Here is a 17522-nt window from a genome sequence, read left to right on the forward strand (position 1 = left end):
CTCCGCGCAGGCGCACGACGCCCGGCGGTGCGACGCCGCCGCCGGAAGTGTCTCTCAGCGCCCCGGATGCGCCTGGGCGGCGGTGGTTGCCAGGGCGACAGGCGCTTGCAAGAGCTTCTGGTACTCGCGACTGGAGACTTAGAAAAAGGTTTCCTTTGGCGGGCCTGGACGGCTGGGGTCGTCTTCTCGGGGTTCCCAGGATGTTCTTTTACCTGAGCAAGAAAGTGAGTTTTCCCACTGACGCCCTAGCTCCTCCTCTGTTCTCGCGTCCTGCAGGCGAATCCCGCATCCTGTCCCGCATCCTTCGCCTTCCCACCTCGCACCTTCCTGCCTCGTCCAGCCTCGGACCTCCTCCTTCGGGTCCCGAGTCCCAGATAATTCTCGGCGGAGCCAAGAGCCCTTTCGCACGACTCTCTCCCATTCCTGCCCCCTGCCTGGGTCTTTTTGGGGACCTCAGCAGGACCGATCACTGCGTGCTTCCCTACCGCTCCTTCTCCACCTGTTGATCCAGGTGACTTCAATTCACTGGATCGTCATGGGCTGGCGGGCGAGAGAAAAGTAATAACAAAGGGGTATCCTAAGTGTTATGTGTGGAAAGGGAATATGGATCAATGGTATGGATTTATACCTCTTTTCCCCGTTTCCTTCCTTTAAAATTTCTCAGGTGACTCTCCCATTGGGTTCCTCTGCAGTCAGTGCCCTTCTTGTGTGCTCCCCTCTCCCCCCGCCGTCCTTTCGAAAATGGTAGGGCGCGGGGCAGTTCAGGGGATCGTGCCATGCCCATTTTCCTAACAGTACACTGTCTGCAAGGCTGACCATTTTTTATTTCTTGGGGGGACTTCTTCAGCCTGCATCTGTAACTCACTTTCCAACTCCTCCATGAAAAGCTGTGAGAGTGGCTGTGGTGGTTTTTCAGGTCGCCATTCCCGATAACGTAAAGCTGAAATGTGTATCTTGGAACAAGGACCAAGGATTCATAGCATGTGGTGGTGAAGACGGATTACTGAAAGTTTTGAAATTAGAGACACAGACAGGTAAATGAAAGCAAGCCCAAGTGTTTGAACTGGATGGAAAATTGCCTAGTATCATTTGTTCGTTGAGATTTGCTCTTGGTATTTGTCACTATGCAGTTCTAATTATTTTAAAATGAAAAACAAACAAGACTCCAAACATTCAGTGCTGTTTTTATAGAGTATTTTTGCAGTAAAGTTCAGAGAACATCGAATGTAAATATCAAATGGCTTTTACTCAAGTTACTGATGGAAAATGAAAAAGAATGAAGAATGCAAACTAAGTCACTACATTGCCTTGTGCTATGTCTATTTATTCTGCTCTATTATTTAGAGTTTAAGAAAAATGACAATTTGAGTTTTAATAAGGTCACAAAATCTCACATTTTGTCACATTTGCAGGCTGGTGTCATCTTTTCTGCTTATCAGATATGTTAATAATTATTCACCTAGTTCCGGAGAACAGAAAATGAGATGTTTAAAAACATTTTTGTTTATAAGTTCCTTGTGTTTACAGCTTGATTTGTCTTTTTTTAGTTCTCTGGAACCATAGCAGCTTCACATTTCTTTAGCATCCCTAGTGTTGCTGTAGAATGGAGAGCTAGACAGTCCCCCAATCTAAGTTGGAGATGTAGGTAAGGTGATTGGAGTTGGGACCTCAGCTCTGCCATACTGAAAGAATTTCAGCAAGTTGGTGTTTATCTTTGGGCTTTAGTTCACTCTTCTGTAAGATAAAGGGCTGAAGCAAATTACATTTTGGATTCAGAGCTTCTACACTTGATCCGTGGGGTCTTTGCACTTGGTATTTCTGAGTCTGGACTCCTCCTCCTCCTTTCTCCAGAAAGCCTTCCCTGGCTCTCCCTTCCTCCAATCTAAATCAGTCTCCCTCTGTTACTGTCTCTTCTTATGGCTTTATTTTCTCAATTTATGATTTTACATATATGCATATATATTTATGTGGGTGGGTGAGTGTGTGTTTAATATCTGTCCCTTCAGTAGACTACAAACTCTCTTAGGGGAGAGGCCTTAACTATTTTATCATTTTATATTCGGAAGCTTCCACAGTGCGTAACACAATGTAGACATTCATTGAATGAATAAATGAATGAATGAATGAATGCATATAAGATTCTGCAAAATGTAGTAAAAACCAGTTTCCAAAGTCTTTACTTTCTGAGCCCTCTTATGCTTTAGAGCTTTCATTCTATATATCGTAAATATTTCTGTTTGTGATCTTCTGGGAAGGAATAGCAGTAATAATAATTACCAGTATATTTCATATACTGGGTAAACAATGTTTTTAAAATACATTTTGCTTTATTTTGTCAGAATAGTATCTCTGCAAGGGGGTATATATTACTGTCCATGTTTCCACCATGAGAAAAATAGATCAGAATGAGGCATTCTTAAAAAATTTTTTCTAAAATCATCCAGGAAGAAATGTCAAAGTCATATAATCTATTACTTTAATGTATTTGCCATGATGTCTTTTTTTCCTAGATGATGCAAAATTGAGAGGTCTTGCAGTCCCTAGTAACCTTTCTATGAATCAGAATCTAGAAGGTCATAGTGGTGAGTCATGTAATTTTTAAAATCCTATTTGAATGGTCTTATTTCTAGACATTGAGAAACCATCTACTTATTGCAGAAATGATATCATTTTTTATAATGATAATATTTAAAGTAATCATTTCTGTTTAGCCATAGTTAATTGAGCTTAGAGTCCTTCAACAAGTTTTACATGATCAAACAACATCTTCGATAAATCTAAAACTGAGTAGTTCTTTTATATATTAAAAGATACTGCTGTCTATGGGTAGGACATAATCCTTTTTTAGAATCTATCCCATGTTTCCAGATTAAAGTAGACTAAAGAGACACGACAACTGAATGTACTCTATGATCCTAGATCTTGGAATGAGAAAAACAAGTATCTATAAAGGACAATATTTGGACAGTTGATAAAATTTGAATGTAGACCGGGGTTAGGTAATATTATATCAGTGTTAAATTTCCTAATTTGTAATATGGTTATGAAAGAGAATGTCTTCTTATGAAATATACACTAAAGCATTTAGAGATTAAAAAAACTAAAAGAATCAGTTGTTCATATAACCCAGAGGCTTAAGATATGTTCAAGAGTGTGTTACTAATAGAACGGAAAACAAGAGGGGGAAAGAAGAGAAATTAGGGCATACATCAACCACAGACAACCTCTACACCCCTGGAAAGAAACCCCAAGTTCGTAGTATATTGTCCTTTGGGAATTATAATCCTTGGGAATCAGGCCAGCTGGGTAAATCTTACTTATATTTGTTTCTGTCATCAGATATATGGCAGCTTTTGCATTTGACCATAATAGGTGCCTTTGCTGGCCTGAAATAGGAATAAACATGAAAATTAGTATCACACATTGTTGTAGAAAATGAGTGATAATAGTGACTGCATGCTGTGAATATTTTGGAATGATATTAAATCCTGTTTAGTTGCACAGGAGCCATATTGATTTTAACATGCTGTTGGTGTTTATTATAAAAATACAAATTTGAAATTGTAGCCTTTTTTTAGTTTCTGAATTTTTTTATGGTTTTTTAGGTTCGGTTCAAGTTGTAACATGGAATGAACAATATCAGAAGTTGACTACCAGTGATCAAAATGGGCTTATCATTGTTTGGATGTTATATAAAGGTACACTAGGAGAGTTTATGTAATCTTTCACAGATTAGAGTCCGGATTACAGTATTTGAATGGGGAAACAATATATTTGAAATAGACTCCTTTTAACCAGCAGCAGGAATTCATCCTGACCTCACAGGGGTAATATTTCTGGATTTATTGCTGCCTACTTTTCCTTTTAACTTTGTTTTTGTTTTTGTTTTTGTTTTTTTTGAGCTGTGACCTTGCACGAAGAAAGTGAATTAGATGACTGTTGGTTATCTCCACAATGAATTTACGCCCTTAGCTGGATAGTTTCTACTTGAGATCTTTTTTTGCCAGGTTTCCGATAAGAATTATTTTCTGTGTGATCAGTGGCTAGAGTTGGTCCAGTACATAAAAACATTAAGAAGTCAGAGGCAATAATTCATTCCCCTTATTGAGCCATTTAGCATCCCTTCTTTCATGGATACAGATTTTATCTCTGCTCTACTGGCTCATGATTTGTGCCTTTTGCCTACAAGACAGAGCGAGAGAAGATTAATTTAGGCACATCACTATTATCAGAAAAATAACTCACAATACATGATCTCTTGGGGTCTCATATTTAAATGAGAAGAGTACCTTAGTTCATGTGTGGTGTTTTGAAAACATTCAGGGTATACCATTTAAAAATTCTTAATTGAAAAATTTGGTACCTGAGTTTTATTTATGTTTCTCAAGGTTTATATGTGTATGTGTGTGTGTAGGGATGGAAGGTGAGAGTATAGGAGATGAAGATAAGCTGTATTTTTCCTCTGTGGGTCTTCTCAGGTCCTGAGTTCAGACTCTGATAATGCCTGCTCGACTAGTTCTTCCAAAATACGTGGTTATTTGCTTGGCTGCAGGCCAGAGTTCTGATACCAAAATGGCCTTGTGTTTTGCCTCACATTTGGTTGTACCTTGAGACCTGTCACCCCAGCCCTGTGTACATGAATGTGTTTCAGCATTAGTGATGTGAAATCCCTAAAGTGATTTGAACTGTAGAAAATTTTTGTCAAGCAGGCTTAGAGTTTTTACCTAATATGCTGATATTCAATATACTTGTAATTAATCACTGGAGAGTTTATGCATACATATAAAATTATTGTGGTTATTTTGTTTTTTCCTTTGGTTATCATCTGAAGTTTTTCAAGTGGGAAAAGTTAGGCTTTGAGAGAAGTCAGTTGTTTTGGCCCTTCAAAAGCAAGTAAAGTTTTATTTATTAAAAAAAAAATTTTTTTTAATGTTTATTTATTTTTGAGAGAGAGACAGAGCATGAGCAGGGGAGGGGAAGAGAGAGAGGGAGACACAGAATCTGAAGCAGGCTCCAGGCTCTGAGCTGCCAGCACAGAGCCCGATGCGGGTCTCGAACCCGCGAACCGTGAGATCATGACCCGAGCCGAAGTCGGACGGTCAGCTGACTGAGCCACCCAGGCAGCCCGAGTTTTATTTTTTAATGGACAGAAAGGAAGAAAGAGAGAAAAGATGGGCATTTATTGTGTTTTCTGTGACAATCTTTGAAGCAGTTGTTGGTCAAGGCCTCAGCTAATTTTTTTTTGTTTGTTTATGTTGGATTTGAAGGTTTTATTGTTTAACGTCTCATGTTGTAGAAAATTTTGCACTCATTTATCCCACAGTGTATTTTGTGGAATGTTTTCAACTCTAATGTGAAAGTTTTGACTTGTAATTTTTTTGTGTGTGTGTGTGCCAATAGGCTCTTGGTATGAGGAGATGATCAACAACAGAAATAAATCAGTGGTTCGAAGTATGAGCTGGAATGCTGACGGACAGAAGATCTGCATTGTGTATGAAGACGGGGCTGTGATAGTTGGTTCGGTGGATGGTAATACTTTGTTGCACACAGAACGGAGATCAGGATTTGGCTGGCATTTTTATCTTTAGAGGTTTAATTAATTATCATATGTTAGTCTTCTGACAGAAAAACACAGAGAAAATGGTTGATATACAATTTAATAACATTCAAGAAACATTTACTTTTAAGTATACTCAAGTAAAAAAAACCCGTTTTTTATTTTATTTTTATTATTTTTTTAAGTTTTATCTGTTTGAGAGAGAGAATGCATGCACGCCGGGAGTTGGGCAGAAAGAGATGGAGGGAGAGAATCCTAAGTAGGCTCGTGCTGTCTGCACAGGGCCTGATGCAGGGGTGGGGGTTGCCGCTTGATCTCATGCACTGTGAGATCATGACCTGAGTCGAAATTAAGAGTTGGATGCTGGGGTACCTGTGTGACTCAGTCCGTTAATAATGGTCCAGCTTTGGTTCAGGTCATGATCTCATGGTTTGTGGGTTTGAGCCCCATGTCGGGCTGTTTGCTGACAGCTCAGAGACTGGAGCCTGCTTCAGATTCTGTGTCTCCCTCTTTTTCTGCCCCTCCCTTGCTCGCACTGTGTCTATCTCTCTCAAAAATAAATAAACATTAAAAAACAATTAAAAAAAAAAAAGTTGGATGTTTAGCTGACTGAGCCACCCAGGTGTTCCAAGTAAAAATTCTATTTTTAAAAAATTTCCTACAGTGGCACAGAAAAAAGGTAAATTAATTTTTCAGGATTATTTTAAATATGTCTGCCTAATTATGTAACTTATTTTGTATGTATTAGACTGTATTATAAATACATAGATTTACTTTCAAGTATATAGAGATATAACAATCTATGGTTATTTTGAAAAAATTGAACTGTTAAGTATAATTGACATATAACATTAGTTTTAGGTGTACAGCATAATCATTTGATATTTTTATGTCGTGAAATGATCATCTGGTCATTTTTTTTTTTTTAATTTTTTTTAACGTTTATTTATTTTTGAGACAGAGACAGAGCATGAACAGGGGAGGGGCAGAGAGAGAGGGAGACACAGAATCTGAAATGGGCTCCAGGCTCTGAGCTGTCAGCACAGAGCCCGATGCGGGGCTCGAACCCACGGACCGTGAGATCATGACCTGAGCCGAAGTCAGACGCTTAACCGACTGAGCCACCCAGGCGCCCCTCATCTGGTCATTTTTTAATAGAACTGAATCTGTTATTGCTACATGTGTTTTGTAGCTTTAAAACTTAGGTCTTTCAAATTTTAATTCATAGCTAACACTGGGGCTTCCGAGGGTCTGTACCTTTGTTTTAATGTGAAATTTTCTCTATAGAGAAATAATTTATTTCAAAATGATTTTCATTTTTCCATTTGTTTTTTTTTTTCTGTTGTAACTTCATTTATTCCCCAAATGTTTCTGAGAATTCATAAAGTGACAGCTGTAGTTCTAGGCACTAGGTATATAAAAAGTATTTCAGATCTAGAGCAGGAGAGGTGGATTAGTAACCAAGCAGTTACAGTGCCTTGTGATAAGTGCTGAGATGGGAAAATACAGCAAACATGTAGTAGAAGTATCTAAGCCAGACTTGGAGGGATCAGGGAAGGCATCCTGGAGGAAGTGATGTCTGCTGAGGCATTAGCCACCAGGAATGTGGGTTTGTAGAATGTCCTAGGCCTAAGGAAGGCCATAGGGAGGAGGTCCATAGGGGTTGAACTTAGCCATGTTTAGGGTATTGAAAAAAATTTGAGAGTCAGTGTACTATAATACTAAAAGGAAAAGAGTTGTATGTGATGAAATTAGAGACATTAGTCAAGACAGATCATGTAGATTGTAAGTTATCTAAGAAGTTTGAACTTAACTTTAAGGGCATAATGAAAGGTTTTAAGAATGGGAGCAGGGTGATCAGGTTTGTTCTTTGGAAGCATCTCTGTGATTGCAGAGGAAGGAAAGAAAGATGGGGCAGGTGTACCACTTAGGAAATTGATAGGGTAATTCAGGTGAGAGGTGATGGTGGATGGTAGCTGAACCAGGGAAATGACAAAGAGGATGGAAGTAAGTGGACATATGCTAGAGATATTCAGGAGGTAAAATAGATGGGGTCTCATTATTGATGAGTTTGGGGCTGAGGGGATGGAAGTGTCCAGAGGAATAGCCAGGTTTTTAACTTCGACAGCTGGGTGGACGGTGATGCCATTGAAATAAGGGATGTGGGAGAAAGCCTGGTTTTGAAGGAAGATTTCAGTTATGGACACGTTGACTTTGTTATGCTGTAGGACAGCCAAGTAGTTAGATATATACATTTGTGGTTCAGAAACATCTGGACTGGAGTCATAATTTTGGGAATCACCAGCATGTAGATGGTAATTTAAACCATTGGAATAGCTGGAAAACTGGGCCATCTTGGAATAAGAACCTGCAACATTTAATGGGTTGGCAGAAGAGAATTCTGTAAAGGATACTGAATTACAAGCATTGGAGATAAAGGAGTAAACAGATTCACAGAAATCAAGAAGGAAGGAAGGGGTGGTTAAAAAAAAAAGAAAAGAAAAGCAACAGGTCATTAACAACCTCATGAAGGCCATTTCAGTGCAGGTGTGGGGCAGAAGCCAGATCAGGTTGGACTGAGGGTTGAATGGGAGGGGAGGAAGTGATGACTGCCTGCATAAGCTCTTTTAAGAAGTGAGGCTGGTAGAGGAATGGTGGAAATAGGATGGTGACTAGAGGGGAACTTGGGGTAGAGGGAGGTGTTCTTTGTTTTGTTTGTTTTTATTTGAGGTGCTGGTTTTCAAGGATGGATCTGAGTATGTTTAAATACTTGTAAGAAAGGGCTTAGAAGAGTTTAAAGAGAAAGAGAAAATGTGCATAATCAGTAGAGGGAGATCTTTGCAAAGCTGGGAAGGGCTTAGACCAAAAAATAGGTGGAGGGATTAGCCCTAGATGGGTGTCTGGTTGGGGACAAAACTCTTCCTTTGTAATGGGGGCGCTAAGCAGAAAGGGTCGGTGTGGATTCACTTAATGTTCTGAGTGTTTGAAAGTAAGAATGAGGGATTTCTTCTTTGAAAGCGTTTATTTAATTTTACAAAGTTGAAGATGAATTTATCTGCTAATTGGGAGTGAGGTCTTGGGTCAGAGTTTTGAAGAGAAGGGAGAAAGTTGGAAACAGCTGCTATTGCAAATATTTAGTAGGGTGTTTGGCACATAGTAAGTGCTCAGCAGATATTTATTGACTGAATAAATTGAACAAACACATGGTTCTGTGAAGAATGTGAGAGCTCTTTAGAGAAACACAGTTTTAGAGCAGTTGTTGGAGAATCGTGACCTTGAAATTTGAATGAAATAATTCTGTTTTATGTTTTACTTTAGGGAATCGCATTTGGGGAAAAGACTTGAAGGGTGTACAGTTATGCCATGTAGCATGGTCTGCAGATAGTAAAATCCTACTTTTTGGAATGACAAGTGGAGAAATACACATTTATGATAATCAAGGGAATTTTATAGTAAGTATATATATATTCGTAGTTTTAGTTACCCAACTTTATATGGTTATGTTATATATTATATATGTATATGTACATTTATTTATTATGATGGTTTGTGTAATCAAGAAAGTTTTCAATTAATGTTTTTTCCCAATTATTTAGATTTTTTTTTAATTAAAAAAATACTGGGTCTCCTCAAGGTAAATTAATGCTTTTAGTTCTGAATTCCTGGTAACTGAGAAGGACAAGATTTCAGTGTATTGAAGCTGAGGGATAATGAGTCAGATGATATGCAATTTAATCTTTGTGTCGTCATCGTCTTCTTCTTCTTCTTCTTCTTTTTAAAGTTTATTTATTTATTTTGAGAGAGAACACAAGCAGGGGAGGGGCAGAGAGAGAGGGAGACAGGGAATCCCAAGCAGGCTCTGTGCTGTCAATGCAGAGCCAGACACAGGGCTCCAACCCATGAACCGTGAGATCATGGCCTAAGCCAAAATCAAGAATCGAATGCTGAACTGACAGAGCCACGCAGGCACCCCAAATCTTTGTGTCTTCTGATAGCAGAAGCCAAAGTTTATATGAGATACCAATGCTATATTTTTTTTTCCAATGATATTTTTATAGCAAGTTACTCAAGATTGTAAAAGGAATGGAAGACTTAAACAGTAAGGGATAAGAGTCAGGTCCTGGAAAGAAGGCAAAATAGAATAGGCTCAGATAGCATGATCTCAAGGAAAACTCTAGCTTTGTGAGACTGAGCTATGTCAGATCTCTGATCTTACTTATGGGGCAGTTTTGTTTGTAGTGAGGTTGAGGGCATTATACAAATGCACTTAACCGGTGTAAGTGATAATGGCCGACTTCTCCTTGACACCGCTGTTCTTGAGGTTCTTTCATTTACCTCTTGTCATTTGAGTCTCATAAATTCTCTGTGAGTTGTTTTTTTTTTTAATCCCTATTTTGCAAATAAAGAAAACTGAAACTCTGCTTGAAGTGGTTTGTCCAGGGCTGGTAAACCAGTAAGTGATGGAACTTGCATCTGAAACCAGATTTTTAAATCTCATTTTCAGTGTTCTTTCTATAATAGTCTATACGGATCTGTTTTAAAATATGAAGTATTAACTTAACTGATTTTGTTTAGATGAAAATGAAACTGAACTGTTTGGTGAACGTCACCGGAGCAATCAGTATTGCTGGAATTCACTGGTACCATGGCCAAGAAGGCTATGTGGAGCCAGACTGCCCCTGCCTTGCTATTTGTTTTGACAATGGGAGGTGCCAAATCATGAGACATGAGAACGACCAGAGTATGTCATTTTTCTTTCTCTCTTTCTTTTTTAATGTGGAGAATTTAAAAAAATATTTTAAAATTGTTCTTTATAAAGTTCTTAAGGCTAAGTATTTTACCACAGTTACTTCATTTTTCTTTTTGAGTAGATCCCGTTTTAATTGATACTGGCATGTTTGTAGTAAGTATCCAGTGGAACCACACTGGCAGCGTGTTGGCTGTGGCAGGCTCCCAGAAGGTTGTCACTCAGGATAAAGATGTAAACACTGTGCAGTTTTACACTCCATTTGGTGAGGTAAATGTCTTTTTTTCTTTCCATTTAAATATGTAGTGAGTGTGGTAGGGGAAAAAAGAATGGGGGAAAAGGTATAAACTTGTCACATTGTTGAAAAGGGACATTTTGAGTAAAAATGATGAAAAATATCAGGCATCTTGCTTTAAATAATATTCTCACTTATAAGTCTTAATAGTTGTATTTTATCATGGAATTTAGTTTATACTCTGAACATTTAGAAAATCAGCTGTTTCACATAAGAAATCACTATGCAGTACCTATTTAGGGTATTTTTTCTGTGATCTGAATGCGTATCTCTTTTCCCAGCTGTTTTCTTGAGTTGTTTTTTTTTTTTTTTTTTCAACGTTTATTTATTTTTGGGACAGAGAGAGACAGAGCATGAACGGGGGAGGGTCAGAGAGAGAGGGAGACACAGAATCGGAAACAGGCTCCAGGCTCCGAGCCATCAGCCCAGAGCCCGACGCGGGGCTCGAACTCACGGACCGCAAGATCGTGACCTGGCTGAAGTCGGACGCTTAACCGGCTGTGCCACCCAGGCGCCCCTCTTGAGTTGTTTTTAATGTGACTTAATTGTTTCAGATTAATATTTTGGATTTTTAAAAAAATTTTTTTTTTTTAACATTTATTTATTTTTGAGACAGAGAGAGACAGAGCATGAACGGGGGAGGGTCAGAGAGAGGGAGACACAGTATCTGAAACAGGCTCCAGGCTCTGAGCTGTCAGCACAGAGCCCAACACGGGGCTCGAACTCATGGACCGTGAGATCGTGACCTGAGCCGAAGTCGGCTGCTTAACCGACTGAGCCACCCAGGCGCCCCAATATTTTGGATTTTTAATGTGACGTATTAAAACATACGTAGATATCAAACACCCATAACTGTCTCTCCTTACCACGAACTTCTAACGGTTTTAATTTGTGCAGTAATCAACTATTTTAAGAAAATCTATCTTGGGGCGCCTGGGTGGCTCAGTCGGTTGAGCATCCAACTTCAGCTTGGGTCATGATCTCACGGCTGGTGAGTTCGAGCCCCACGTCAGGTGCTGTGCTGACAGCTCAGAGCCTAGAGCCTGCTTTGGATTCTGTGTCTCCCTCTCTCTCTGCCCCTAACCCACTTGCATTCTGTCTCTGTCTCTCTCAAAAATAAATAAACATTAAAAAAAAATTTAAGAAAATATATTTTAATAACTAATCTTAGGTGACGCTACATTAAAATACAAGCATTGTTTTCATAAATGCATGGGTTATCCTTCTCAATAGTGTTACTAATAAATTTTAATTTTTAAGGAGAATTTTGTTGAAGTCATAATGGAAAATATCAAAAGGAGAATTAATATATTGTAAATTTTTTTTTTTAATGTTTTATTTATTTTTGAGACAGAGACAGAGCATGAGCAGGAGAGGGGCAGAGAGAGAGGGAGACACAGAATCCGAAGCAGGCTCCAGGCTCTGAGCTGTCAGCACAGAGCCCAACGCGGGGCTTGAACTCACCAACCGTGAGATCATGACCTGAGCCAAAGTCAGACGCCTAACTGACTGAGCCACCCAGGCTCCCCAATATATTGTGAATTTTAAAGAGTTTAGGAAATGAAAACTTAATATTAACTAAGCTTAATAACTTTATACTTGTTTTATTTTCTAACTCTAGGTTCCATTTAGTCCCTGTTGGATTTTATAAATTCACCATAGATTTCAATAATATGTGTTTTTGTTGTACAAAACCCTTCCCCAGTTGTTTTAATATTTTTATGTAATATTTAAAAATATATTTTAATAATTTCAGTGAAAGAAAAAAATGATGTCAGCTCATGCTTTTGTATCAGTATCTCAAAATATGCAGTAGAGTGTGATGTAGAGAGTAGGTACTCTCCGTACGTTGCTGCCTGATAATATTTCTGGTAGATGTTAAAAGCTAAGGAAAATAGAAGTATAGTTCTCAAGGTTCCTAACTATTAAAAATCTGAATTCCAGTTATTTCAATGGTTGCAGCCTCCTTTTTAATTGATGTTCTTTATTGGTTGTTTTTGTCACATTGGCTTATTGTTATATTGTTTCATCTGCTTATTTTTGTTAGCTCGGCCTTCTCTAAGTAGAAAAACATGGATCCTAAGGCCTGTTTGTTTTATCTTGCAAAACAGTGTGCTATGTGTTAATGTGAAAAGTGTAAGTTGGTTTGGTATGGTTGTAATTAAAAGTATCTAGCATAGTTCCTCGAGGTATATTAGTCACTTAGTATTTTTTTGAATGAGTGAGTATATGGGGGACTTATTGTGGATTTATGTTATGAAGATAACTTGGAAGGAGGTTATCTAAAGATTTAAACTTAAGGAAACTTCAAGAAGCAATTTGCTTTTGATCCTGAAGGCCACAGTCTTCTGGTTTTTATACTGTGGTCTCAGCCGTGGAAAGGGCTAATAGAGCATGCGATTTGTAGTCAGGTTGGCCTGGCTTTGGCTTTGAATTCCATTTCCACAGTGTAGTTTTACTTAGCGAACTTATTTAACCTCTGAGACTCAATTTACTTATGTTCTGAAATAAAGGTAATACTTCATGGCACTGTTGCAAAAATTAAAGGAGGTAACAACGAGAAAAGGCCTAGCACTGTGCTTACTACAAGTCAGCTTATCTCTCCTTGCTGCTGCCATCACCTGGCTGGTTTGCAGAGTGGGGAGATAGCCTTATTCTTCCAGTGCAGGCTGTCAGTACAAAGAGTGCTGTCATGAGAGCCTGCTTGCTCCCTTTGGTTTCCTACAGGCAGCAGGACAGATAGAGTGGAACTTTCTAGGTTAAAACATCTTTACCCTTACCGTTTTCCTGACAAAATGGAGTTTAATACATTAAATTTGACTTTCGAGCATATCTGCTTAAGAACAAAGGATATCGTTGGGGCACCCTGGGTGACTCAGTTGGTTAAGCGTCCGGCTTCAGCTTGGGTCATAATCTCACAGTTCGTGAGTTTTAGCCCTGCATCAGGCTCTGTGCTGACAGCTCAGAGCCTGGAGCCTGCCTCACATTCTGTGTCTCCTTCTTTCTCTGCCCCTCCCCTGCTCATGCTCTGTCTCTCTCTCAAAAATAAATAAACATTAAGAAAAATTAAAAAAAAAAAACAGAGGATACTGGTACAACTTATTAAAATTCTTAGGTCTGTCAAAAAAGCATAGATTTAAAATATTTTCTTTTTTTATGACCACCTGAAAATGTCTTTGTATTCATTTATTCACTGTTAACTTAGCCATAAAATGTGCTATGTTAAATTGAAAACTGTAAGTTGGTTTGGTATAGTTGTAATTAAAAGTATCAAGCATGTTGTCATATTTGAAGACATTAATTTGGATGCATGATACATTTATTTACTTAAGAGATATTTATTGAGTACCTGTTTACCAACCAGTCCATTAAGGGATAGGGACATAGATATAAGCATGATGAAGTTAGGGCTCTCAGGTTGCTCACTATCTGAATTCTCTGGACCCACAGAAGGAGGGAGAAGGCAGGAAGCAGTACTAAAGTTGTGCCTTGGAGGATGGAGAGCGGTGCTGCAGTAGGGCAAGGGAGAGTAAGGATGGGAGAGGAAAGGGAGATTTCAGGCAGAAGAGGTATTATCTGGGCCAAAGGTCTGGAGGCATAGTGGTCCTCTCATGAGTGAGAACACAAGCATTATGGCCAGATAGTGGGGTACTGAACCTAAGAGTATGGTTTTGGGCCAGATGGGAAGAGGCATTGCATACTCTGCTAAAGAATGTGATGGTGGGGAGCTGTTGATTTTTAAAAATTATTAAACATTTTTTAAAGCAGGGTAGGACATGATTGGATTTGTGTCCCAGAAAGGTAATTATGACAGTAAAATGAAGAATTTGGGGGATGGAGGCTGGGAATGAGGAAAGAGGTGAAAGGTAAAAATTGCAGTTCGACCGTTACCATCATTGACTCAGGAAAAGAGGCCGTGGCAGTGGAGGATGGATGTGAGCGGAAGCGATGGGACTACTGACCCACTGGCTGTGGGGGGGTGAAAGAGAGGCCAGCCTTAAGCATTGTGTTTACTGCCACAATTCATTGATTCCAAGAAGCACAGTTTTTTAAAAAATATTTTATTTTTAAGTATCTCTACACCCAACGTGGGGCTCGAAGCACGACCCTGAGATCAAGAGTTGCGTGTTCCACTGACTGAGCCAGCCAGGCACCCCCAGGAGGCGCAGTTGTTTTTTTTTTTTTTTAACAACTTCAAGATTGGGGTGCATCGTATAGTCAGAGTTTCTATTTTAATTAACAGTGTATTTTTTTCTTTCCTGAGTTGTACATAAAAGTAAAGATGCATATTTAAATCTCTGGATTTCAAATCTTAGATTTGATGAAATTTGATACTGAATTCTTTGGTTATTGTTCATAAATTTCTCCTATCGTATGTATGTTTTTCATTATAAAAATTCAAGGAAAATGATTATGAAGTGAGTGGTAACCTTTCACAAAATAATTTTTATGCCACTCTTGATGTCTATGAAGTGGTGGGTGGTAATTTATATTTTATTTAATTGCAATACTTTAGGTTAAATATAATCATTTTTTTCAGCATTTGGGTACTTTGAAGGTTCCTGGAAAGCAGATGTCTGCACTATCTTGGGAAGGAGGAGGACTGAAAATTGCACTAGCTGTTGATTCTTTTATATATTTTGCAAACATTCGACCTGATTATAAGGTGAGTATTATGAGCAGTTGTAAAAAAAAAAGGCTGTTTTTACTGAATAGTTTTGTTGTAGCTTGAAGTATAATATGTTTCTTGCATGTATTCACAGCCACTTTATTTTAGAAACCAGATGAAAGGAGGTGTTTTTAGTGTGGAGACTTTAGAACCAGAAAGCTTTTCTAGAATACTATATATAATTAATAAAATACTCCCAACAGTCAGGGTCTCAGCAGGAAATGCATGGCACACACAAAAGAATAATTGAAAACAGATTGATGAAGGGTTTATTACAGAGGTGTGGGCAAGGTTAAGGGGTTCAGTAAGGGTTGACAAGGCAAGCATCCAGGTATTAGCAATGGTGGGCAAAATAAGGAAGTATTATTGTTCCTGGAACCCACTGGGGCTGTGGGTATACAAGAGAGACTGTCCTGTGGGAGCGCAGCTTCTGCTGACTGGCTGGACAGAGACAGCTTTGGGGAGGGAGTACTTCAGCCATCTCTCCACCTGCTGGTGCCTTCTATTGGCCAGATCCAGCTGGAAACTAGAAGGCAAGGTAGCCCACGTGATGGAGTTCATAGAAGTTAGTTTCCAGGGCATAGTGTAGGGTAAAGAAGGGGAGAGGATGGATCGGAAGAGGAAAATGAAAATAAGCAGCATAATACTAATCAGTACTTTATCCTAAATTTAACATTTGACCCAAAACAAATTCAGAAGTATGAGATTAATTGAGCTGCAAAATACTAAGAATATTTGTTATGTGTGAAAAACTTAATTCATTTTTTAGAAGGCAAAGCGCCTTGGAGAGCTGTCTGATTCTAGGACTAGGGTGGGAAAAATGCAAGATGAACCTGGAGCCTCTGATAGTGGCAGAAAGTAAGGAAGTCTCAAACAAAAGGATGGGGGCATGCCAAAGAGACAAAGGAGCCAACCTGAAAGAGCTCCCAATGGCCCAAACTGGAACAATTTGAGCAACAAAATAAATGATGTAACATTGGATTGTAACCCAAATTATAAAAATAAGTGTCCACAAGCAAAACCTGATCTAAAATAGATTATTTAAATACATAAATGGGGGAGAAGAAACAAATCTTCCTTACAGAAGTATTTGAATTACTTAGACACTACCCCAGCTGGTCCCCTGCCCTCCTAACTTGAATGTGAGTTGCATTTAGTGACTCACTTCCAAAGAGTAGAGTATGGAAAGGGTGAAAAGCAAAGTTACTTTACAGTGGAGGAACCTGGCAGACACCACATTGTCTAGGTGATCAAGGCTAGCATCATCACCGGTGTCACATAGATATCACGTACCCCTAATGTGGCACATGAGAAGAGGTCATCACTTCTCTGATGGTCGTTCTGAAAATCCCAGTCTGAGCAGGAGAAAAACATCACACAAACCCACATTGAAGGACATTCTGCAAAATACCTGGCCAGTACTCCTCAAAACTGTCTAGGTCATTAAAAATGGGGAAAGACTGAGAAATCATCACAGACCAGAGGAGCCTAAGGAAACAAGATGACTAAACATAATGTATTCCAAGTAGGATTCTGAGATAGAAAAAGAACATTGGAGAAAAACTCATGAAATCTAAATAAGGTGTGGAGTTTAGTTAATAGTACTGGATCTGTGCTGGCTTCTTAGTTGTGATGAATGTACCACAGCAATGTAAGGTACTCACCGCAGGGGGAAATGGAGAGGACTATAGGGAACTCTGTATTATCCTTGTGACTTATATATAAATCTAAAATTATTTTAAAGTAAAAAGCTTATTTTAAAAACTAACCATCCTATAAAAAGTAAATATGCCTTAATTTTGAATAGTAAACATAGTCATAATATTAACTTTGAATATTGCTTTATTCAAAATTACATTATGAATATATTGGGAGAGTTAGCCCAAGAGAAAGACATTCCATAAGCCGTAATCAATACATACGCGATATGGAGGTAGATAACAAGAGTCAAAGCTCAGAGTTACAAATGGCTACCACTGGGAGGAAATTAGTCAGTGGGGTCTGCATTCTATTTTTGTTTTAAATTAGCTATGTAGAATTATTTGACTCTACACTATGTGCATATGTTACTCTGGTAAAAACAAATGTAGAAAATGTAGATAGGGGAGAAAAAGCAAAGCATCTGTTTTTGAAATTTGGCTTGGGGACCCAGAAGTTAAGCTTTTGACAGGGGTCACTCCTCCTGTTGTCCCTCACGCAGCTGTTACGGACTACTGAAAAATCCGAGATTTTCACCACTGAAGCGTGAATCTTA

At 38.7% G+C, this 17522-nt stretch overlaps 1 protein-coding gene across 4 annotated transcripts in view; it reads left to right on the forward strand.

Moving 5' to 3' along the window:
* Positions 1-31: 31 nt before the first annotated feature.
* WDR35 (WD repeat domain 35) overlaps positions 32-17522 on the forward strand; it is a 60875-nt gene continuing 43384 nt past the window's right edge. Inside the window, exons 1-9 of one of the 4 annotated variants that reach the window (XM_043604470.1) lie at positions 32-224; positions 917-1034; positions 2511-2582; positions 3606-3698; positions 5401-5529; positions 8876-9009; positions 10133-10298; positions 10429-10574; positions 15140-15265. In XM_043604470.1, the coding sequence (XP_043460405.1) occupies positions 201-224; positions 917-1034; positions 2511-2582; positions 3606-3698; positions 5401-5529; positions 8876-9009; positions 10133-10298; positions 10429-10574; positions 15140-15265 (1008 nt within the window). In that variant the 5' untranslated portion in view covers positions 32-200. Of the gene's footprint in view, positions 225-916; positions 1035-2510; positions 2583-3605; positions 3699-5400; positions 5530-8875; positions 9010-10132; positions 10299-10428; positions 10575-15139; positions 15266-17522 lie in introns of those variants that run through there. The other 3 variants (XM_043604472.1, XM_043604473.1, XM_043604471.1) reach the window with 3 other exon arrangements.

The sequence above is a fragment of the Prionailurus bengalensis genome, chromosome A3 (genome assembly GCF_016509475.1).
Source record: "Prionailurus bengalensis isolate Pbe53 chromosome A3, Fcat_Pben_1.1_paternal_pri, whole genome shotgun sequence".
NCBI classification, from domain to species: domain Eukaryota; kingdom Metazoa; phylum Chordata; class Mammalia; order Carnivora; family Felidae; genus Prionailurus; species Prionailurus bengalensis.